The sequence below is a fragment of the Aythya ferina genome (assembly GCF_964211825.1).
Source record: "Aythya ferina genome assembly, chromosome: 9".
NCBI classification, from domain to species: domain Eukaryota; kingdom Metazoa; phylum Chordata; class Aves; order Anseriformes; family Anatidae; genus Aythya; species Aythya ferina.
The window spans coordinates 26,648,982-26,672,292 of NC_140305.1; the positions used below are offsets into that span (position 1 = coordinate 26,648,982).

General features: G+C 39.1%; 1 protein-coding gene across 3 annotated transcripts in view; it reads right to left on the reverse strand.

Annotated features, from left to right (window-relative positions):
• RSRC1 (arginine and serine rich coiled-coil 1) overlaps positions 1–23,311 on the reverse strand; it is a 139,672-nt gene that overhangs the window by 87,088 nt on the left and 29,273 nt on the right. For 2 of the 3 annotated variants that reach the window (XM_084530005.1, XM_084530006.1), the window contains exon 4: positions 21,786–21,956. The exons of the other annotated variant lie outside the window; for it this stretch is intronic. In XM_084530005.1, the coding sequence (XP_084386131.1) occupies positions 21,786–21,956 (171 nt within the window). The remainder of the gene's footprint in view (positions 1–21,785; positions 21,957–23,311) is intronic. 3 annotated transcript variants of the gene reach the window in all.

Below are 23,311 nucleotides of genomic sequence, written 5' to 3' on the forward strand. Positions count from 1 at the left end.
AACATAAACCATTTATCCAGAAGCTGTTTCCAAACCTTTCTGAATTTCAGGGATTCCTGCTTTCCTTGATGCTACAAAAACATTGCATGTCATCACAATCCTAAAGATTCACACAATATTTCACTAATGTGATGTCTCAGGTAAGCATTTTCATGCTGAAGTTTTATTAGAATATGCAATGCAGCAACTAGAAATGCAGTAATACTGACATACCTATCAAAGACCTTCAAGCAAGCAATAAAGATGTGAGAATACGTGCTCCTTGTTCCCTGACCATAAAAATCTTCTGGTCATAGAACCAAAGTACTTCACCTCTGCAGACCTTTATATGATAAAAGTTCTGCTTTGCCAATTTAACCAGTGAGATAACCAGTGGAGTATCTGACCTCAGAAAGAGTTGCAATTCAGGTTTAAGACAAAAGCCATTACACCAGAGTTAGAATAGAGAATGACTGAGCAGCCCGATGTACTGATCCACAGAAACAGCATACTGAAATTGCTGAAAAAAAATAAAATAAAATCTAGTATATTGGCTTTTTTCCTTGGTTTTCAGTTTTGGCTGAAAGCTGCAATCACAATAAACAAAACTGCTATGTCTTGCACAGAAGTGCCAAAACCCAGCGTCCCCAGAAACTGAAACTGGAACCACTCCAAGCAATCAAACACACTCATGAAACAATGGTCAGGGCTGAGTGGACTTCCCCACAATGGCACGACAGGATAAACCTACTTCACTTTCTGTGCAAGCAAGATATTGGAAAGTTGTGTGAATATTCGTACAGAAGAATTAAAAAAAAAAAAAAAAACAGGTCAATATGTTGTTCTCACAGCATGTATATACACACACACATACATATATATCCCTTTCCTCTGGTCTTTGTGGCTTTTAGTCAACCACACCAGCCTACAGGGTTCGTACTTGCATGGGTAACTGGCACACCGATACCGACAGCAGGTAATACAAACAAAAGAAAATGGAAAAATCAACTGAAGAAATTATAAAGTTGAAAACCTTGTACTCACTTGCATCAAAGGGAAAAGTAATTAACTATGAATAGTTTTGTCTAAAAGCAGAAAGAAACGTAGCATAATCAACACCTAGGGTAAACAAAAATGCTCAACCTGTGCAGAAAATGGGGGGCATCCTTTCGGTCATGGAGAAACATTTGCAAACGGCCCGATTTCTGGAATTTAAGTTGTGCTCTTTTTCGTGTACAACTATAATAACGTCCATTGCACAAACCAACACAAAAGTTAGCGGTACAATCCCTACACACACAACATACCCTAACACGTATTGCCTGGTGTACTCCAAAAGCACAAAATTGGTCTTCTTAAATGCCTTCCCTTCACCTCTTCTATGTATGGCACTTACGTCATTCATCACGACTAATGAGGAAGGCTGAAATTAGCACTCTCCAGAGCATCCATACCCTAGCAGGATGTCAGCAGATGTGATTGCTGAATGACAAAAAGCCAAGCGCTGAGAAATATTTCAGAATACTGTAATAGCCCAGCACCAGGTAGATTCTTAAATTAAAACACAGGCCCCAAAGTTACAGCCAAGGGAATTCACTATCCCTTGAACGTGGAATTGATCTGAATGCAATTACTTTACTCTTTTAGCTCCATTCGACTTTGAACTAAACATCAATTAGTGCACAAACATAATACTGCAAGATCTGTTAACTCCAATAGTGACTTTTCCATGAAAGATCTAACGCAAATTTATTGGCCTTCATTTAATAGCTTTCAGCAATCACAAATATCACACATGAAAGCGCAAATTCATTTTCTGATGGTCACTTAAACCTTTAATTCTCCTGATAAAACTCCCTCAGCCTTAGTTTTAAGCCCCCTAAATTAGGAAACAAGACACCACATAATATATGCTATAAGCATAGGTCTTCTCTGAAAAGCTGGGACCTTCAAGTGCTTCAGCTGCGATGCACACCATTGAGCCATGGCCAATATAAGCTAATTTGAATAATCAATATGACAACCTTATTTTTCTAATGCAAACAGGATTGATACAGTAAGGTGTCTCACTGCCACATCACAGTCATGGCCTCTTTTAACCCCTAATTAGATTTAGGCGATTATCCCTGCTCTTCCTTACAAGTGTACAGCCTGGATAAGAGATGACAAAAGCTATCTGCCACTTACTCAGCCTTTGCAGACTGCAGGTTATCCAGGGAGATACAGGGTAAGATCAGCAAACAATTGTTATTCATATCATCTCCAGTTTTAAGATAGTCACAGTTTTCCATACATGCTAAGTGAAAATAGCCCAGAGCATTAGGTAAATGCAAAACGCTTAAGAACATCAGGGTTACACAGATGGAAATTCAAGGTGATGTTAGGGAATTAATTCAAATTGGTTATCACAAAGAAAACTATCTAGCAACGATTTTCTTTTTCAGGCAGGAGATACTGAGTTTTCAACAGATTGGCGCTCATTGTTTATTTGTGTGAGCATTTTACATGGATATTTCTAAAAGTCAAACTTCGAAGCAGCAATCCCAATAGAATTACATAGCTAAACAAAGTACTAAAAGACAGAGAAGATCTATTACAGAAATGTAATCACATTTCATTTACAAGAGCTCTTATCTCAAGCACTTAAACATAAAATTTAAACAGTTTTCCATTTTATTGTACTCAGTATTTGAGCTAATAAGATATAAAAGTATAATCATGTTAGCAACATTTCTATTGCATTACATAAACACAGCCCTAGATTAAAGGCAGGCCAGGAAGCAGAAAGCATGATGTTGCATATGAAACCGAGCGCCTTTTGCCTGGCAGAAATAAATATCACTGGCATCATGTGTGAAAATTGCCATGCTAAGATTGGATCACATGTTCGCATAACGTCTACTCTCATATTGACCAAAAAAAAGGACTCCCGTAGGGATTATTCATACGGGAACGTGTTTAACATGCTTTGGTAACCAAGAGAGAAGTCCTGCCCTGCAGCATGGTTCTCTTAGCAGGCTATGCAAGGACAGGTCTGCAAGGATCTTGTGTCCAAGTCAGGTGCAGCCCACTCATGGCTGGAGGAAAATTTCTGGTTTGCCTTTAAATATTGGATATGCTGTGGTTAGATAACCCTTGCCCACAACACCTTATCAAGATGCAGCAGACTACCATGCAGTCTCTGCATTGCATCTTTGGGTTTATTTCCCATCGAAGCCTCACTGCTTGGTTTCTGCTCCTTCCCAGCTGTGCAGGAGAGGCAGCGAGATGCTGCCACCTCCTCTCTCACCTCGCAAGAATCCACCTTGATGTCGACAACATGGCACATAACGCTCACCTCCGTTATGCCTCAGACGTGCAACAATACCCATCCCACTTCAACTTGTGAGAAAATCTTATTTGAAACTCATTCTTTAAATTTCTCACTAACTTGAAGAAAAATTAAACATTGCATTCTCTAAGTGTTTTCTATAGGTTGGATAAAAACAGTTGGTAAAAATGGTTTGATATAGAGAAAACAGCATGAAAAATTGTTCCTGCTTTAAGTTTCTCGCTGGATTGCTTTGCTTTCTCAAAAAAAAAAAAATCCTACAATAATATGGATTTTTTTTTGTGTGTGTTTGCTAATACAAAACACTGAGTTTTTCTGTAATGAAATTTGCAACTTAACTTTAGGAAGAGGCGGTAAGCAAAGACCATCAGCTGTAACAGGACTGCTCCCTGCAAAAATGCCTTCAGTCTCACGAATATCCCAAAGAGCACAAAGACCTGCAGAAGGGACACTTGGTGCCTGTTGCTCACTGGAGTCAACTGGAGAACTACACGAACAAACAATTCCAAGCATCTGCCATCTAGGTCTAAACATCCAACATCAATTCTTTGAGTTAGTAGAGCCTAACTGCTTAAAAAAATAGCATATTTATTAAAACAGAAAAAGATTTGAGTTACTCATGGCAGATAAGAAGGATGGAGTGCACAATTTCCTGTTCCCCGTGTTCTTCTCTCCTTCCCTTCCTCTCTGTACCCTGCCCAGCAGTGAAAAGGGATGGGAGGTAGGCTTTGCGTTGCAGGGGGAAGCTGCCAAGCAGCAAGAGCTTAAATGCCACAATGAAAGCTAAAATATCTCAGTCCAGACTTGGACGTAACAGGAAAGGAGAAACAATGCAGAAAAGTTGATGGGAGGAGAAAAACATCTTCACGTTCTTAACATGCCGCAGTGCAGAACTTTCAGCACAACGCTTCTGTGATGTTTTCTCATTTTTAAATTGTGCTTTAATCTGTACTTTATTGAAAATAACTGAGCAAAACCTTCAGCGTTTCCCATTAATCTTGGTACAGCTATTTCTCAAAAGGAGAGATCTATTTTATAACCTTTAAAGTTAATGGAAGTAGCTTTCAACAAGCTCTGGAGCTTAAAGCTTATTTTGTTTTTTAAACAAATTAATTGGTGGATTTGACTCTTTTGTCCTCGTCTATACAAAACATATCTTGACCTTTTAAGTAAGATTTAATAAGATTTAATGTTTTCCACCACATATAAGTTCCTACCCTCTACTCCATCTTCATGCTCACAGAACATCCTGACATACAGAGGACCAGCCATAAATTAATTACAAGTAGAAACTAATGCTACAGTGTTATCTAAAATTTCATACCAAGAAAATTACAAGACAAAACCGAGATTCTTGTTGAGAAAAATAATACACATATATTTTTAGAAGCCCTGTCACTCCTGCCCTCCTCAGAAGCTGAGCATCCCAGTACTGGAAGCATTTTCCAATCCTACTCTGATAAACATTTTCCTATTACATTGTGTGTATTTCTTTAATATTTTTCAAAGCACAGAGCAATACCCACCTGACAAGGATCAATAGGAAAAAAAAACTTTTCTCTCTTTGACACAGTGTGATCCCATTAAGTAGCCTTAAGAGATTCTGATCGGAGCAGCAAAGTCAGACCTTCCTGATCAATTCCTTCATCCATTTTGAGAAAATATACTGATCTTGCTTTTTCCAATTTCAGTCCAGGAAAAAAAAAAATCATTCCCACCATAATTCACCATTAAATAGGCCTTGTCTTATGAGAACTTCGGCAGCTAGAAGCAGATGAAGAGCAAGTCAGAATCCAGGAGAATCACCAGGACATCTAACACGCTTCCTCTGGGTCTTTCCATTTCTACCCTGAAAGTCACTCAAAGCATTTCCCAGCCTTGTCCTTCATGGATCTTTAAAGATGTTGCTTTCAACATTATAAATAATGCATAAATCATGACCTGAAATGGAAACGATTCCAAGATCCTTTTCCTCCAGAAAAACTTCAGCTCACTAGGTTACTGCTGGGGCTGCCCTAACCTTTGAAAAAAGGGAATAAAACCAACACGATGCAGAGGTATCGTCACAGTAAAATGGGGTGCAGGCTGGAGATAATGCACCCTACGTGCTGGTGGATTCTGCTGCAGAACTGAAGATGTCTTATTCCAAGACTGGATGGGTCATTAAGAGCTTGTGCACGTGCTACGTTATGATCTCTCTGACTGGAATTAGACTTGGAGAAATTCAGCAGATAGGCTCAAATGGAAGATTTGCATTGGGCAGGCTCCTCCACTGGAAGGCCTGAGAACCTCCCCACTTTAACAGAAAATTATTTTAATGCAAAGGTATTAAAGTAGAAAAACTTGCTCTACTTTCATCCCCAGTGGTGCCCAACTCAACTCATCCAAGGAGAACTACCCTACCAGCTTTACCCCATCCTGGATCCTGACAGGTCACCCACCAAGGACAGGTCACTCGTGGCATCATCTGGAACGTATGCACGTAGAAATTAGCTTGTGACACTTTCAGGCTTGATTGCAAGGGATCCCAAGTGCCTGATGCTTTGGGCCTTTCCCCTCTGCAAACAGCTGCTGCTTCAGGCCCTCTCCTACAGCAGTAGATGAATAAGGGCAATGAAGGAAACAGAAGTATCCGAAGGGTTGAGTGCTCCAGTTTTGTTTGCAGGTTAGGAGAAACAATAACGCAAAGGATTGCCATTTAAAATAATTGAATAAATAACAAATAAATGTGAACTTGCCAAAATATGTACCTGTGATCTTAAGGTCTCTACAGCAGCACAGACAGGCCACAAGCCCTGCCTTGAAGTGAAGAACACTCTGTATCTTTTGTTTTTCTTCTGTTTTATTTAGGAAACTGATGCTAAGAGCACCTTGCCCCACGCAGAACCAGGAGTTGCCATGGGTGACACAAGAGCCTGCAAAGGACATTCCTACCCTTTCCAGCTTTTTAACCAGATGTGACAGACCTGTGCAATTGTGTCAAGATCTACAGCAGGTTTGTCTTCCGCTTCTTTATAAAATAGTCCCTAACCATGCAAATAATTGTTTAGATAAATTCTTTTAAAGAATTTCATTACCAAAACATGTTAATAATGCTCCCAATTTCTTTTTCCTCACTTAGTAATTCAGATTACTTCACTTAATTTTTTGATATACTTTTACAATTCAAAAAAAAAAAACATAAAGATGCAAGATTAGACTACTATTAGAAATACTTTCTTTAACCAAAATGTTCCTTATTCTCTTGCTAATATGAGAAACACAAGGTTCATACTGTCTATAGCAGGTAAGTCCAATTAGAGAAAAAAAAATCATTATCCAGAAAAAAGAAAATGAAAGCAGTGAGAGTTTAATTACATTTTATTTTACACTAAAATATCTTTTTTTTTTTTTTTTTCCAGTGACTCGTTTGCTTGCTCAGAGGAAGCAGTGCTTGCGTGTGTTTTTTTTTGTTTTTTAACCTAAATGACTGCTGGGGACTCCTCTGCTTTAGTTCCATGCTAGCAAGACACTGGGTGTACGGTTAGGTGATTACTGTATCTCTGCAGTTCAGTATCTGCAGGGTGTCTGAATGCCACTAACTACTTAAACCCAGTAAAGAGATTACAGCTCACACTAACTGGATTTTCACAGCTCCGTATCATTCAGTTTGGATTCCTCATACACAGATTAAGGGAGTCCATTAAAACAATAGTCAGCTGCTCTCAGAGTGCAGGGTGCCTTGGTTAAAAAAAAAAAAAAAAAGAAAAAAAAAAAAAGGGCCACATGTTTACATTCAGGGAACGTGTGCGAGTGTACACGCGTGTAAACGAAATACTCCAGAAAGAATACTCTTTATTTAGGGAATTATTCAATTTTAAAAACAAAGATAATGCAAATTATGTAGTTATAAAAGGACAATCATGGTGGTTGGCAGTTTTAAGGACTGCATAGTTTTAAAAATTTTAAACAGCTTAAAGTAATGTGTGTCTTTGAAGATACTGCCTTCAAATGGATTCCAAAATCTACTTCTGTAAATGCAGAGAAATAGCATGTCCTCGTAGTACAGGAATTGAGCAGGGAAGCTAATTTAGCAAGCATCTCCAACTGATAATCTCAACTATAAACCTAGAACACAAAATCTGTATTTTGTACTTCTTACCACTGCAAAGTTGATTTTCTTTTCTTCTTTAGAAGTGTTAGAAAGTGCAAAAGTGATAGAGATTCACTTATGAACAGTCCTTTTGATTGTTAATGGAGGTATCCAGGCCACAAGAGAAGAGTGGGGGGTTTTCCACGCTTACAAATATATTTCTAACATGAAACTACTAAAAGGAGGAAGGATGGGACCCTGCAGTTCAGAGCATGCATAACAAATTTGACTCAGTGAGTGCTTACTTCTTCCAGCACTTCCTAAGTATTTGCAATAAACAAGTGACAGCACCACACTGTTGCTTACAGTCTAACTCAAGATAAATTAAAGAACAAATTAAAATGAAACAGTTACTCTGTGAGTAAAAACTATTGACTTTCTGGACCTAGTTGTGCACCAAAATCTTCTGGACAGATGTGCTCCACAGCTTACACACATGTGCTCTCTCCTTGGGTTCACACAGCATTTTAGGGACGTCTGTTAGTGAAGGGAAAAGAAATACCAGATGGTGCTGTCTCAATATCACAGCCCATTAAAGAAATGACCATCCTTTTTAGACTTAAAAGAGGATTTTTAGCAAACCAAAAGAAAAACAAGTCCAAAGCAGTCCAAACAACAATAGCAACAAATCCAGGTCAAAGGCAAGTGACCCCAGAGCTACTCTGAGCACACGGACATCTCTTTCCTTTTCAGGGGGAAACTCACTCTGCTTCCCATTAGCCTTTGGCTGGCTTCCTCTAGAGGAAATTGTCCTCATTTGGCCTTTCAGCTGGTTCCTTCTCAGCATCTTCTGCCAACAAACCTAATGAATTCATTTCTCTAGAGTCTCTACAGGTTTGTAGGTGCCACCTGCACCCTGCATCCTGGAGCATCTGGATGGGAGAGCCCAAGTTATTTAATTCCTTTTTTCATTCAGAAAATAATTATGAAAGGGTAAGTTATGAAACCTATATGCATAAAACAAATCTCAAAGAACCACCATGATTACACGGTAAATAATTACACCTTCGGTTATCTATTTGTTTGCATGCCGCCTATAAGTAATATGAGGCATTTTACCATGTGTAGTAACTGCAAAACCACTCTAGCCTATGGTCTTTATTCATAAACCTATGAATGAAGACTAAGCACATGCTTCTTCTACATTTTTAGGTCAGTATCCTATTAGGAGAACTGGTGAGGCAGCACCAGGACCGTCACGGAGAAGTCTGCAGCATGACTCTGACACAAACGATCATCTCCTTCAGTTTCTGGACAAAGACTGCTCTCCCATTTTGTTCCGCTCTCAGATGTGCAAGCAGATCTCAGCCAACATAAACACCAGGTTTTCTTTGTGTCCTTGAAGTCCTGCATCACTTTGGAATGCCTGAGGTTCTGAGAAACAAACAGCAGTAAACACATCAAAAAAAAACAAAAAAAAAACCAACAACACTTGGAAGGCTGAGAAAAGCCTAACCCTAAAAAAAATAATCAAATATTTATGGGTATTTTGAAAATGGTATATCACATCCCATACCACCTGAGCACTTCTGCAGTCTTCACTCATAGCCAAGATCTTGCTGTCTTAAAGACCAGCTGACAATTTTCAATGAAGGAACTGTTTTGATGCATTGCTACAAGACCAAGCACTACTACAGTATCTGCGTGATCCCACCTCTGAATTTACAGGAGATTAAAGAGCACCAGGACATCTGTTTGGAAAATATGGTCCCGTTTCCTTTTCCTCTTGAGATTCTCACCACAAAAGTCTAAACAAAATGTGAAAGTTTAATTTTATTTTTTTTTAATAGTTAAGAGTATTGATCTTTGGCCTACAACAATTTCTAAAAGAAGCACAAGTCACATCTGCTTTTATTTGCAGTATGAAAATGTATTGACAAAGACTGTCAACACAGCAAAGGCCTGTGATTATCCTTTAGGACAGTATGCGTATCTAAGAGTCGCTGATGAAGTAAAATAAAGACAGCAAGATTTGAATCATTATTTTTCAATGTGATGCCTCCGATTACAATTCCTTCTGGAAGGAAAGCATCAAAGTGCAAGACTTTTAGCTTACGCTATGTGGAGTTGCAACTCATGAGGTAGCGTAACGTGAAAAAAGTTCTGTGCAGGAATGGAAAACGTGGGGAGGGGCAAGGGGAAGAATTCCTGGCACCGAGAAAATCCACTGAAGTTATTTCTACATGAAAATCTAATTCAGAGATCTTAGAAGAGCAGAGCGTTCTTCTGATGCTACAGTGAAAAAAGCATCACTCAAAGCAGAGTGGCAGAAACCAGCTGCTGCTGACAGTTTAACACCAGCAAAACAACACAACAAAAACCCCCACCAGGCACTGATCTTTTCATTTGCATTGACCAAAGCGATATGCATTAAAAAAATCTACATTTTGTTTCCTTGATTGTTTAATAAGTACTTGTATTTCTAAATAAATTATACTGCAGAAATACTTCAGAATCATTTTATGAAGTCTTCATTTCAATGAAAATGCTGTTTTACAGCTAGTTCACCACTATCATAATCCCTGAAGTACACTTTCTTCTCCAAAGGGGTTGCAATATTACCTACATTAATCAATAAAAAAGAAATAAAGACTTAAATTTTTCAAAATGGAAATAAAACGGAATTGAACTGAAATCAAAAAAATGAATTCAAACAATTGAATGAAGCACCAGCCATAAATTAAAAATAAATAAATGAATACAAGACCCCCAAATCATTACAAAACTTGAGTGCAGCTGCGTTCAGAACTCACCTACTGAGCTCTGGTGGCTGACAACCAGCTACTTCATGGATTTGGCTCCATTTCAGCTCAATTTCATATGTCAAGACAGTCAAGATGACCCTAAAGTCCAAGATGCTCAGCTTCATCTATTAAAAGCAACGCGGTTCTTAGAGACAAAAAAAGGTGCCATGAAAACAAGCCCAGCGACGTGCAGCTTTATAAGATTAATGGATCTAGAGGTGAGATAAGCAGTCACACAGAATTTGGGAGGTCAGGGCACTGTTCCCTCCAGTACCTGTGGAAGTTACGCATACTTCACAAAATGTTAATATGGAATAAATCAACTTCTGCTAAGGTAACAAGACCCCACTGAAAAAAAAAGAAACTGAAGTACTGGTCACCTTGCAACAAATGTGAAAAACTATTTATAACTATGTTTACACTGAAGAAAATATTACAGAAATGTTGATTTCATCATCCTTATCCCAAGCTAAGTTTGGCAAGGAAGACCTCTTGCTCTTGTCAAGTACAGGGCATTCTCCAGTTCTGCAGTCAACAGAAAGGGTTTGCTGTTTGTGCTGTGTTTAGTTTTCGTTTGTTTTTAAATACAGAAATTTAAATATTTCCATAGAGTCAAATCTGCAGTTCAAAATAATCAACTGCAGAAGGCTCGCCTACCAGAAGTTATTCCTTACCTCACATTTCTACTTTCTGAGTGTGTCTGGCACTAACGGAGATAAACATTTTGGAACAGAATCGTCTGAGTCCCGCCTGCTGGCCAGCTGCATTTTGTTAGTGTGTGATCATGCTAGAATCCTACTACGGTTCCGTTTTCATTATGTTTTCTATTTTTCTTTTAACGAATGTTTACGATATGAAATGACACAAATAGGAACTGGTGGTTGTTCTTACTGGGATAGTCTGTTCTGCGGGAAAGTGATATTAACACAGAGTTTAAGAACAATGAGATGAGGCCACCCCCAGCCTCAAGCACTAACTGCTGATGCTTACCTCAGAAAGGGTGAAGTATGCAGTGAGATGCTTCCGATCAACAGAAGTCATTAATTAAAATAATTAAACACTCTTTAATTAATAACCTAAGAGAGACATATTTCAGGAAAAGGTAAGCAACCACATCATCACAGTTGCTCTGCTCCTTTCTGCTGTGCGTTGCTCCCTTTATAACTATTCCTATTTGATGGACACGAGCATTGCAGAGCACCCAGGCCCACCAGACACCGGCCATGCAGAGCCCCGGTGTGAGATCTGCTCGCTTGTGCTCATGGCTCATCGATGAGCAAGAGAAGTTCAGAAGCCAGCACAAAGAAACTACCTGCAGCTGCATTACACAACCAGAATAAGCTCTCTGAAGACACTCGTCCAAGTGTCCACCGCTGCTCCTGCATGCCACAAGAGATGCGGCCAGCCCAGGTCTGCTTCGGTAAGAACACAGCTCAGGGGCAGAAGGCAGAGCTGCTCCAAACCGAACTTCACAGGACGCGTGGGCTTCATCAGCCTGTGCTCCCCCAACTCCTCTGAGCCAAGCCCTGGATCCAGAATAACCCTGTTAAACACAAGCATTGCTGGAGAAAGAAACAAAGGAAAAGAGCTAGAAAGAAAGGTAAAAAAAGAATAAATAAATAAAGGAGGGGCGTATTTTGTTTTTACTTTGTTTCTGGATAAATAACTCTCTCGCCATGGACAATACAAATCCTTCAAAGCCCGCTCCGTAGGAAGTCAAAGCCATCGGTTGGCATTCAAAGACACCCCAGATCGGATAAAGGGACTCAGCCAGTCAGATTTTAGAATTTTAGAAGCTTCTTATCTGCTATTCTTCAAGAAGCTACAAAAATAAATTACTGTAACTCCCAAGTATGATCTGGCATCTTAAACTTTATTATAACAACCTCTCAGCAGAGGGACTGTAGCTGTTTTAAAGTCCTGGTAATTTAGCCCAGACACTAAAAACAAAAACATTCAGATTAAGGAAAGATTTTTCCCCTCTTACAAAAGAACAAAGAAAACCCTGCTGTACATTCTTAAACTATTTTCCAACACAGCGGTGAAACAGTTTTGTTTCAGCTTTCAAAACGCACTCTCTAATTTTAAACAGGTTTTAAAGAAGTTCTATAATTTTTCTACAAATTATTGCGTTTAATATGGACAGATGGCCTCAGAGTCTACTGTTCTCGAACAGGGCATTTTACTATCATACAATTCATTCGACTGTAGATAAGGGTCTCTCATCATTTTTATTATAAGCACTTACTGTTGGGGGCTTATAGCGCGGCAACGAAAATCTGATCAAGGCTGAAATATGATATGCAAGGTTCAGCTCAGAAATAATCCTTAATTATTGTATTTTGAATCAAAACTTACAAAGTATGCTATTTTCCCTTTGAACTCAAATTGCAAAAGACACTTTCACAATATGACCCTCATAAGCTCTTTAAAATAAGTTCTAAAGACAATCCAAGTAACTAAAAAGAACTCAAATTAGACTGAGCAGTACAAATTAAACAAACATTGTAGCACCCCGAACATCAATTTATATTTGCACATTTCTGCTACTTGATAAATGTATCTTGTCATGTAAGATTTTAAAGAAAAGGTCTTAGAGTGACAAAATCAGTCTCAGTGTGACAAAATCCCATTTGTAAGTGAATAGAGACGATTGAACACAAATACCTTAGGCCAACAACTACAGAGATTACGTTTTGGAAGCAGCATGTGCATAATTGGATCAGATAAACACTAACACTTTCCAGATTTTGAGAGCCACTTCTTGTTGCAATGGACAGTATGGAAAGCGATAAGCTCCTAGCCCTTCGCACTGCCTGGCCAATTAACATAAACGCTGCACCCCGAGGAATTGCTCCCGACCTGAATTTAAGCTTGGTAATTGCTGAGTGTGTTTTAGACCTGAAGAAGGTTTCACGTCTTTAAAAGCATGACCATTTGTCCCAACTTATATCATGTGCTCTAAAGGAATAATGCTGTATTTCCCAGCGAATACTGCTTCTCTGCTGCCCTTAAACTGTTGTGGCTACAGCTGCACAACTCTTAGATTAAGGAAGCTTATGAAAAAGTTGAGCAGAACAGCCTGCTATCACCAATATGATTCAGGCTGCAGTGTCAAGCATTCAGTAACACCAGCAGTGGTAGACCCACTTCTTACCTCCTCACCCTTCTTGCTGGCAATAACCCTTTTTAGGACTATGGTGGGCGATCCCTTCTCTGAAAGCAAGAGAAAAGCAGCAATACAGAACTGTAGAAGAATTAATTTTGGTTTAGCCCTCTTTATATATACAAAAGCCTTTTTTTTGCAGACACATTCATTTACCACAAAAAGTAAACAGCAGTTGCAGATTCCTTCTGCAGTTGAAGTATTTTCTAAAAACTAAACTGTAAGAATACGTAAAAATTTTTACACTTGCCAAACCTATTAAATGATCATAGGTCTCCCAATGTCTTCCCTCACCTCAGAAGTAACAGAAATAAAAGGATGCAGTGAATGCATACGCTGCATGCTTACCACCTTTCTATCAGCAGGGCTATTTATTCTGTTTACAATAGAAGTGCTTCAAACCAAAAAAAACGTATCACTGGCAGAATGAAATATTCTTTAATAAACAGCAGCGTTTTACTCAAAAAATATAAATTAAGTATATAAAGTAGTATAAATTATATATATTAAAATTAAGTATATAAACTAGTATATTACTAATTAAATATACTACCTTATCTTTCCATCTTTGACCAAAAAAAGTCATGCTTTATAATGTAAAGATTACATAAAAATTCCTAAATTTCTCAGCAAACAGCCTTAGAGGCAAGAATTTATGCTGATATGCACGGATCTATTAAAAAACTTAGCGTATTAGTCCCTACAATAAAATCAGCATTTGCTTTCCACATGCTAACCTATTCCATCGTTACGAAAACATAATAAACAGTTGTTAAAACTTCGCAGAAGAAAAATGAAAAAAGATGTCCATGTGAACTGTCAAAGCGAAATTTCCCAGAGTAAACTACAATTTTCAGATGTATTTCCTTGCCTTTTAAAGGCAGAGTGGTTCACTGTTCTTCAGCGTAATGAACAACCAAAACGTGCTGAAAGTATCTTTCCTTCCAATCAAACATTTACCCTTCGCCACTGGTGAAAGGCAACAAGATCTCTTTACAAGATCTCGTCTTTTTCAATAAATTTTGCATGAAAACATGTTACCCAAGCACAAAGTTGCCTGCTGTCACATTGGAAGTATGATAAATGTTTAATGAAAACAACACCACACAGCTTGGTGTCAGACAACAGCTATCACACAGTCCTGCTTTGATCTGAACAGACACTTAAAAGGAGTTCTGAGCGTGCTCTGCACCACAGAACTCTATAACCTATATGCAAATAGGAGAAAATTTCCATTAATGACTTCCTCCTGCATGGCGTGGAAAGAGGTACGGAAAATATGACAAGCTCCAAGAGTGTCTGACTGCTGTCAAACTCGGGGAAGCCCGACGTTCCCAATTGACTCCTGATGCCTTCTGCCAAGCCCCGAGAAGCTCCTCGGCAGGCAGCTCTCACCCGGGCACGGTCAGCAGCCCCTCCTGGCCCGCTGCCACCGCGGAGCGCTGAGCACAAACCTCTGCAGGCGCCGTGGTTAAATGCCACTGGGAAAGGTCCCCTCGACAGGGCGACCTCAGCAAACCCCGGAAGATCTAAAACACCGAATTAAAAGGAAAAATGAATAATATATTTGGGAAACAAATTCTTCAGCAACGTAATGCCGCTCCGAGTGGTTAAGTAGTCATGAGGCCATTAATGCAAAAACGTATCGATAATCTAATAGGGACCAGAAATTAGACCGGGTGGTTGGGTTTGATTAATGGCACAACACTTCTTTTCTTCATAACAACTGTAAAGCTGCTCCTAATTTATTCCATTAAAATTTGTCAAAAGCACTTTAAAAAGTAATCCAAATTTCTCCAACTAAGAAAGCTAGGGGGAGACTAATAAATCTAGCAAACGTTGTTTAAAGCTAACAAGTTTTTAGCACTTTTTCCCCCTCCAATTAAACAATGAACAATGATCCTTATGAAAACCATGTCTCAGTGCCACAACTTGTGCTTTTGACCTAGTGAAGACTTCAGACACCAAAATCCCACAGCATGTGCATATAAGTTGATGACAACATGCATGCCAGTTGCTTTAAAACATGTGAATTAAAAATGCACAAGAGATGATTTGATTAGCAGCCAATCTGCTGGAAAGGTGCCGTAGTGTTTAATTACATGTTTAAGTACAGCAGCACAATAAAACACTTGTGCTTACCAGTGATACTCACGGACATTCAGAAGTTTCTGGTGCTATCAGAGGGTTTGGAAGAAGGCAATCCCTTAGTGCCTGACCCCTCACAGCAGCCTGCAGGACAGGGTCTGGGGGCCATGCAAATCCCATAGGAGGTGACAGAAGCTGCTTGAGGCCTGGTGGCTCAAACCATCACAACACTGCACTAAGAACAGTCCTTTAGTTTAGAAAAATAAAAATATTCGTATTTCCCACACTTGATGCCCCGTTAGTAAGAATGCATGTTAGAACAGTTACGGATGGTGGCACATTTGGAGGATCAAGGACAAAAAAAACATCTCCCTGTGCACGTGAGCCAGGTTCAGTGCGGCGTACACCGGCTGAGGAAGGCACCTTGCAACATTTAGAGAAACGCTGCGCAATCTATAGTGCATTTTTAAAAGGTCACTAATGTCCACGACTCAGGATATAGTCTAGCCAATACATTAGGAATTGAAAGACCGTGCAATAAAGAGCAAAGCTATCCTAATACCACCGTGTTATGCTCTGAAGATGAAGAAGCACAGGGGGAAGCCCACAGACCCTAGAAATTATGGGGAAAATCACAGATGAGGGAGGTTGGAGTCCGGTGGGGTTGAGGCAGAGAGCAAAAGTTGCTCTAGCTCTTTACAAGCAAGGAATTGTCTTCATGCAGAGCTCCAGCAACACTCAAGGTGTTGTCTCACTCCTCCAACACAGAGACAACGGTCTCCTGGTCTTTATTCAGAGACCTTTTCTGATCAATGTCACTTCCCCCCCACTTTTTTTTTTTTTTGGGGGGGGGGGGTAATAAAAGGAAGAAAAGAACAGACAAACAGGAAATGAGGCAGCCAATTGTAGGGCCTGATAAACTACTGCTGGGGAAATAAATATTTGCTTTCTTCACAAAAGCAAAATTTAATAAAAGAAAATCACTAGACTAGAACTTACTGGTAAGAGCCAGACACCAGATGTCCAGTGTGCACTGTAAAACTTTGCAGAGACAACAGAAAATGACAATGCATCGCAAAACCAATATTGGTCCTTATTTTATCAATTCCATTTTATTTATAAAACCACACAGTATGTCAGCAGATGCAGTGGGTTCTGTAAAATTGCAAAGGTGTGGTAACACCTCGACGCAGCGCTCGTCACTAAAAGTTGTGTGAGCCGAGGAAGGCCAGCTGTGTGCATGCTAATTACACAGGGCGAGCGTTGGCACAGTTCTGGCGTGCAGTAACCAACATCATGCACAACATCACTACTGCAGCCGTGGGTCTGCATGACCGTATCAGAGAGCCACATTGTTATTGCATACAGAGAGATGTGATTTGAAACTTGGTCTATGAGGCTGGATGAACAGAAAAAGCTCGGTGGCCAAGCAAGTGCTTTTACTTTGGAAACGCTGGCAGCAGGTCTTCCAAAAAAGTCGTATTGTTTATTGTTTTTTTAATATATATATGTGTATGTATATATATTCTTCCAGGCAATAAAGCTCTTTCTCCCATGCATTGCAACAGAAATATATGTATATACACACGCACATATATAAAGGAACACAATGCAAACAACTACTATGAGGTAAGTAGACAAAACCAAACTGATTAGTTGAGATTAGTTGTAAAATGGAAGGAAAATAAATACCAGAGCAGTAGGTGGATAACTGCTTAAGAACATTTATTGCTACCTGCTCATCTTCAGCTTTATTTTAGATAGTTTATACTGGAAATGAAATAATCCCGATAATATGAAAGATGGATCTCTTTCTGTTTATGAATATTTCAGGGTTTTCTGCTAGAATGATTTTTAAATTTGCACTGCTTTACCTTTTAAGTGAGCACAAACCTCTTTCAAAGCTTGATAGACCTCTCTCAGCTCTACTTGCTGTTTGCGTTTTTTTTTTAAACCAAGTACAGTCAGATGCTGTAAATGAGCTTCCCAACCTAAATTCAAAGCAGCTGTTACCACAATCCCTCTCCATGATGGCTGAACAAATAGTATATCCCTTAAAACATTTCAGATTGTAAGAACAAAAGGGTTCAGCTGTTTTGCTATGACTGTAATACAGCCTGTCTCCACCAAATAGCTGACACTCATCCAACATTCAAGAAGTTCAGTGCTCAGCCTTAAAGAATATTCACTGAAACAGGGAATGCCAAACGGATAACAACTGGATTACCATGGCAGAGTTCTTTTACTCTGGAAACCTCTCAAGATTTTTTCCTGAAAATATAAGATCTACTCTGAAAGAACCTAAAGTTGCCTTGATTTACAAAACAAACAAACATATGCAAATAAAGTGCAGGTCTCATTTTGCAGATTGGGAGAAGGAAGAAAAAGCTTAGAATGGAAGAGATAAGTGTATTTATCCTCAAAATATTCTGTACAGCAGGAAATACTCTAAATCTAACTAAACTTGCCTGGGCTCTTTAGGTTTATTTCCTACTCCTTATGTTCTACCAAGAGTTGTACTTACCAGCCTATCGGAATATATAGGAATACAGTTATTCTGATGAGCTCTGATTAAGTTCCAATTCCTTCAGCTCCTTCAGGCTGGCAAGTAAGATCTAATTCCTTCTTGAATGCAAGTAAGAAAAATTATTTGTGTCTCCCAAGTATCTCCCCCAAGCACCTTGATCTGAGGTGTCAAAGTGAATTCTCTCATATACCAAACGATACAATGGCAATCTTCATAATACAATCCTCCTCTTCCTTTCCTTCACTTTCAATAAGCAATAACCAAGAGTCAAATACCCTGTGATAAGGGCTGACTTTTCAAAGACTGAACCTAACCTCCAATTCTCCCAGTACAGCTGTCTCAGTCACTGCAGGAACAAACATACCATCAAGCAACCCAGCTATGCCAAGAAAATGCAAGTAACACTGATCGTGAAACACCTTTGTTTATGCAAAGCTGAAGCTATAAAATTAACTAGCACTGGAGAATTTACATTGTCTTCTCGTGATTTGGCTGTAGGATGCTCTTTTTTATAGCTTTCAAGTAACTATTTTCCAATAAATACATTCCAAACAGACGTTAATGTAATTTGAAAAACAGATCTGGCCCTTCATGTGTCTTTCCATGGAGTACCTGCAAGAATCTATTCCAAATACAGGGCTCAGAGGCCTATTTTGTCCCCTAAGACAGATCCCCAGCTGTCGGAGTTTCTAGAAAGGCTCTACAGAATAGTCTTACTTTCAGTGTTGATCTAGATGTAAATTTATTCACCTGGAGAGTGTGACCTACAATAGATTCTTCTCAGTACTTCACATCCAAATATATACTTGACAACCTGATAGTCATCTTTGGTGTTTAGACTTTTTTCTCCATGCTTCAGAGAAAAAAAAATTGAACAGTAAATTGAAAAAAAAGCACCATTAATGTGTCAGTTACAGCAGAATAAAATGTGTGTCTTTTTTCCTGCCCAAACTAGATCCAACCTAAAACAAGAAAAAAACACACAGCTTTTTCAGCAAATGCAGACGCTGGAGGAGGCCTCGCCTATCACCTGCTCGCTGGCTCTCAGATGAAGACAGTTGACAGAGCAGGTCCTCCTAGTGCTTGCTTGTCTCCTCCAGCATGAAGCCAGCTGGGTGAACAGTGAAGTTCCAGCCAGGGCAGCAAACACTCATGCTGAAGGGGACCAGCATCAGTCGCAGAACCTGCTATGACGCTCAGCGCTGGAGACAAGCTATAATAAGAGTTATAATTCTAGCCATACCCACGGGAGGACATCTGACACCACCACAAGACAAAAATCCGGAATTATAACATATGCCCTCAAAAGCAAAATTCAGCAAAACCAACCTACTACCTTCAGCTGACCACAGCCAACTACAAAAGCCTTCAAAGCTACTGGGAAACAAAAGATGGTATCTCAGTGCTTTCCTCAGAAATTAGCATCCAGACAGAACAAATGCATGACTGAATCTCATTGCTGCTGCAGGAGACGAAGAAAAAGTGCCAGGAGGCCATAGATTTACAAAGGCAAAAGGTTCACTGAGGTTGTGTTGTGTCGTCCTCCTTATACATCTATAAATGAGGGAGGACAAGTGAGCTTCCTTGGCTACGCAGGTCTTTTCTTTCCCATATTTTTCACCCATGAAGAAAATAAATACATCAAGAAATGATAGCAAGGAAGAAAGCTGAGAGCTTGGGAGGCTTGAGGAAGTCTCCTAGAAAAAGACAATTATAAAACATCTTACTTGTTTTTTTTTTTTCTTGGAGAACACACAAGGCAAAAAAGAAACTGCAGTAGCTCTCTCCCTTCCTAAATACATGCATGCATTTAAGAAGGAAAACTCTAAGTTCCTAGTTCACTCTTACTGGTCCATAGCAGAGTATTCCCTAGACAAATAACTGCATTAACTGCAAATAGCAATTGAATCCAAGAGCTCTGTATTTAAATGCGTTGCTTTGCGAAACCTTTAACGAACAATAACTTGATGCTGATGCAGTCTGAATCTTCAGAATGACAAATAACTGCAAAGGAAAAACGCTTCCCAGATCCATATTCTCTGTACGGATACACTTTGATCACCGTTTGATTAAACTGAAAAACACGTTGTCCCCCCTCAGAAAAGTTTATGAGGCATAAATTATATCAACATCATCCTGGGTATATTTCATTTTGTAGTCTAATGATGCTCCAAGTAAGAAATCCCTGCACAAAGGCTACTGGTCAGTACCTGGGCTCGAAGGGAAATGGACTGATGTCATAAAATGTTTCTATTATCAGTTTGTACTCTTTGTCCTAACTACCTTGGAAACGACCCAAACAAGACATTTGGTTTTCGGATTTAGCATAAGCAATTTTGTAAGTTATCAAAATATAAGGGTAAATTGCTTGCTTCCAAAAAAATTCTGGGCACTTCTGAGTTCTTCCTACAGCTTGCTGATATCGATCCTTATTATAAAAGGACATAAAGTCAGGCAGTATGCTAATAAAGCACTGCAATATATTCCAACGTGATTTAAGATGTGCTTCTATACAAAGTCCAGAAGACCTCTCACGCACCAAATGTGTCGTGCTCAGCAGGAGTTCTTGCCCTGTTCAGAGCACTAGAATCTACTTCAGGAAAAAAACAATTTGGGCTGCAACATCCAGGCTTCTCCTCATTCTTCCACAAGTACCAAAATGTATTCAAACTTCAGGTAAACAGGCAAGAGGCATCTTGTTTATGACATACCACCAATATTTCAGAGGCTCCAAGATATTTACAGTGAATCCTACTGAGGGCCAAACACATCTGCAGCAACAACAGATGAATCACAGAATCGCAGGCTGGTTTGGGTCGGAAGGGACCTCAAAGCCCACCCAAACATCCCCCAGCCATGGGTAGAGACCTCTGCCCCCAGCCCAGGCTGCCCAAATCCCCCCAGCCCGGCCTTGGGCCCTGCCAGGGATGGGGCAGTCCCAGCTCCTGAGGGCAACCTGTGCCAGGGCTGCGCCGCCTTCATAGTAAATATCACACGTGGGTTAGTGAAACTGGGAAAGTAGCGCTTGAAAAGAGTGGCCGACACCATCCTTGAAGTTCCCAGCAGTCTACGTACTACAAATAAGAAAATTTAAAAAGTAAACAGATAATGCTGAATATTTACATAATCAATTAGCGAACCAAGGACAAGCAGGAACGATATTTGAGGGACTAAGTAACCAATACCATCGGGATGTAAAACCAATCACGCTAAAGTTTGCGAGAGATCAAGATGCACAAAGTAGAGGTAATTACATAAACTGTCTTCACTGAAAGCTGTAAAAAGAAGATCAACAATCTAAGTTATTTCAAGCAAAAATTAGGCTGGCAGTATGTTTTGAGAGGCAGTCCATCATTCAGGCACGGCAAGTACGTCTACTGAAACAATACTTTGAGCCACAAATGAAGCCCAGCAAACTTCTGTCAACACAGAAGGCCGGGGGAAACCCACCACACACAGTGAAAAACAATTTTTCAAAGGAAATTATTTTCGTGCTTTTCTTCAGTACTCTTCATTTCTTTTCCTTAAACTGTGGTTATAATGCATCAGAAATTGAGTTACATTCATCTACTGAAGAAAAGCTACTTAGCATATTTGCAAGGCAAGGAAGAAAAAGGAATTGTTAATCATTTGGTTCAAATGATGCCGCATGGCAGAATTTTAAAATGTTCAGAATCATGTGATTCAAAGATTTTTAATAATTTCCATTTTGTTTCCATAAATAGCATGCATTATACAAAGAAAACTTTTTTTAAAAAGTAAAACTCCAAATCATTGCCTGTTTTTATTATAGCTGCATTATTTGTCATTTCACTTACCCATGCTTCGCGCCACATATCTCCTTCTCTTTTCCTTTGCCTTTCTCTTTTACTTTTTCTTTCTCTCTGCCTTTACGCCGCTCTCTTTCACGAGACCCACTATGAGTTCTCCTATGACTGGATCTTTCACTACTTCGACTATAAGAACGTTGACGAGGTCTTGAGCGCGATCTACACAAAATCCATAATATTAAAATTTAGCAATTATGCATTTTTCACCATCACTGCATGTTAGATTTGTTATTTTGTCCAACTATTTTGAACTCATTTTCAAATCATTTAGTAATTTCATATGTTTAAACAAAAAACTACCAATTTCTCAAAAGAAAAGAAGAAAGCATTGCTTCTGTTCTGAAGGAAGAATGCAAAGTAAATTAAACCATACTACACAGTATTCATGCATTAAGAAAATAATCAAGTATTAACAAAGTAGTCTTTAGAGCTATTGAAGAAAGTAAGGACGGAGAATCTTAAGCGTTAAACACTGCATTCTTAAATTCTGATCAGTTTAGCTTAGCAAATAAGTAAAGAATTTACAGATGCTACTAAGTGCTTGTATTTACATATTAAATACTTCTACTAACAATGTTCCAAGAAAAAAAGAAAGACATTTACAAAACCCTAACTTTAGCCTGCAGAGCTGACATTTACACACTTTTTATTTATTTTTTTTTTAATATATATTCAGGCTTGAAACACTCTGCAGAAAACCTATAAATACACCAACCCTACAGGCCCAACAACACAAGAAACTGCATACAGGTGCAAGGCTTTGTGCACATACAGTCCTCTGGTTCTTGGCTGGCTATAGGATACTCTGTTCTCAATCACATTACCCACTCCTCTGTAATAAATTTATGTTGTTACTGATACATTTGAATGAAAAAAGATCAAGTAGTATTACAATATAACTGCTTCTATGTGTACCTAAAACTGTTCCTATGTGTACCCGATTCCTGATTTTTTTAGATGATTTTCTAAATTTCACTGTATAATTTATTATCAATCAATACCTCTCTGCTGCCGGTAGAGGAGTAGTTAAGTCTTTAGCTACTTCTGCACATTTACAATGCACATTTTGGAAAAAAGCAACTCAAGTTTCCACTAGTTTCTATCACAATGCACATCTTCATACAAGTTCTGATCGTGACTCTTTGGAAAGTTTCATTAAGTACCAGGAGAGCTGGGGGCAGGGGAGAGCATTTCATAAAATCGTATTAAAAAAAAAAAAATTATTTAGCACCTCTGGACTGCAAAACTCCAAAAGCCTTTAAAAGCAAAATCACATACAGAAGATCACTCAATTTTAAAGGCAACAACTGTTTAATAAACCTCCCCAATAGAACAAGCAAAAGAAAATACTACATCCAGATGAAGCTATAAATCAAATTTAGGAAGAATGCTGTGATTGAGTCTGGAATTTGTCCAGCATACTGGGGTTAACATACCTACTCCTGCCATCAAGCCTTTTAGACTAGCACCAGAGGTCAGAACCCCAGTTTTACGTTTCATTCAGCAGATGGCAT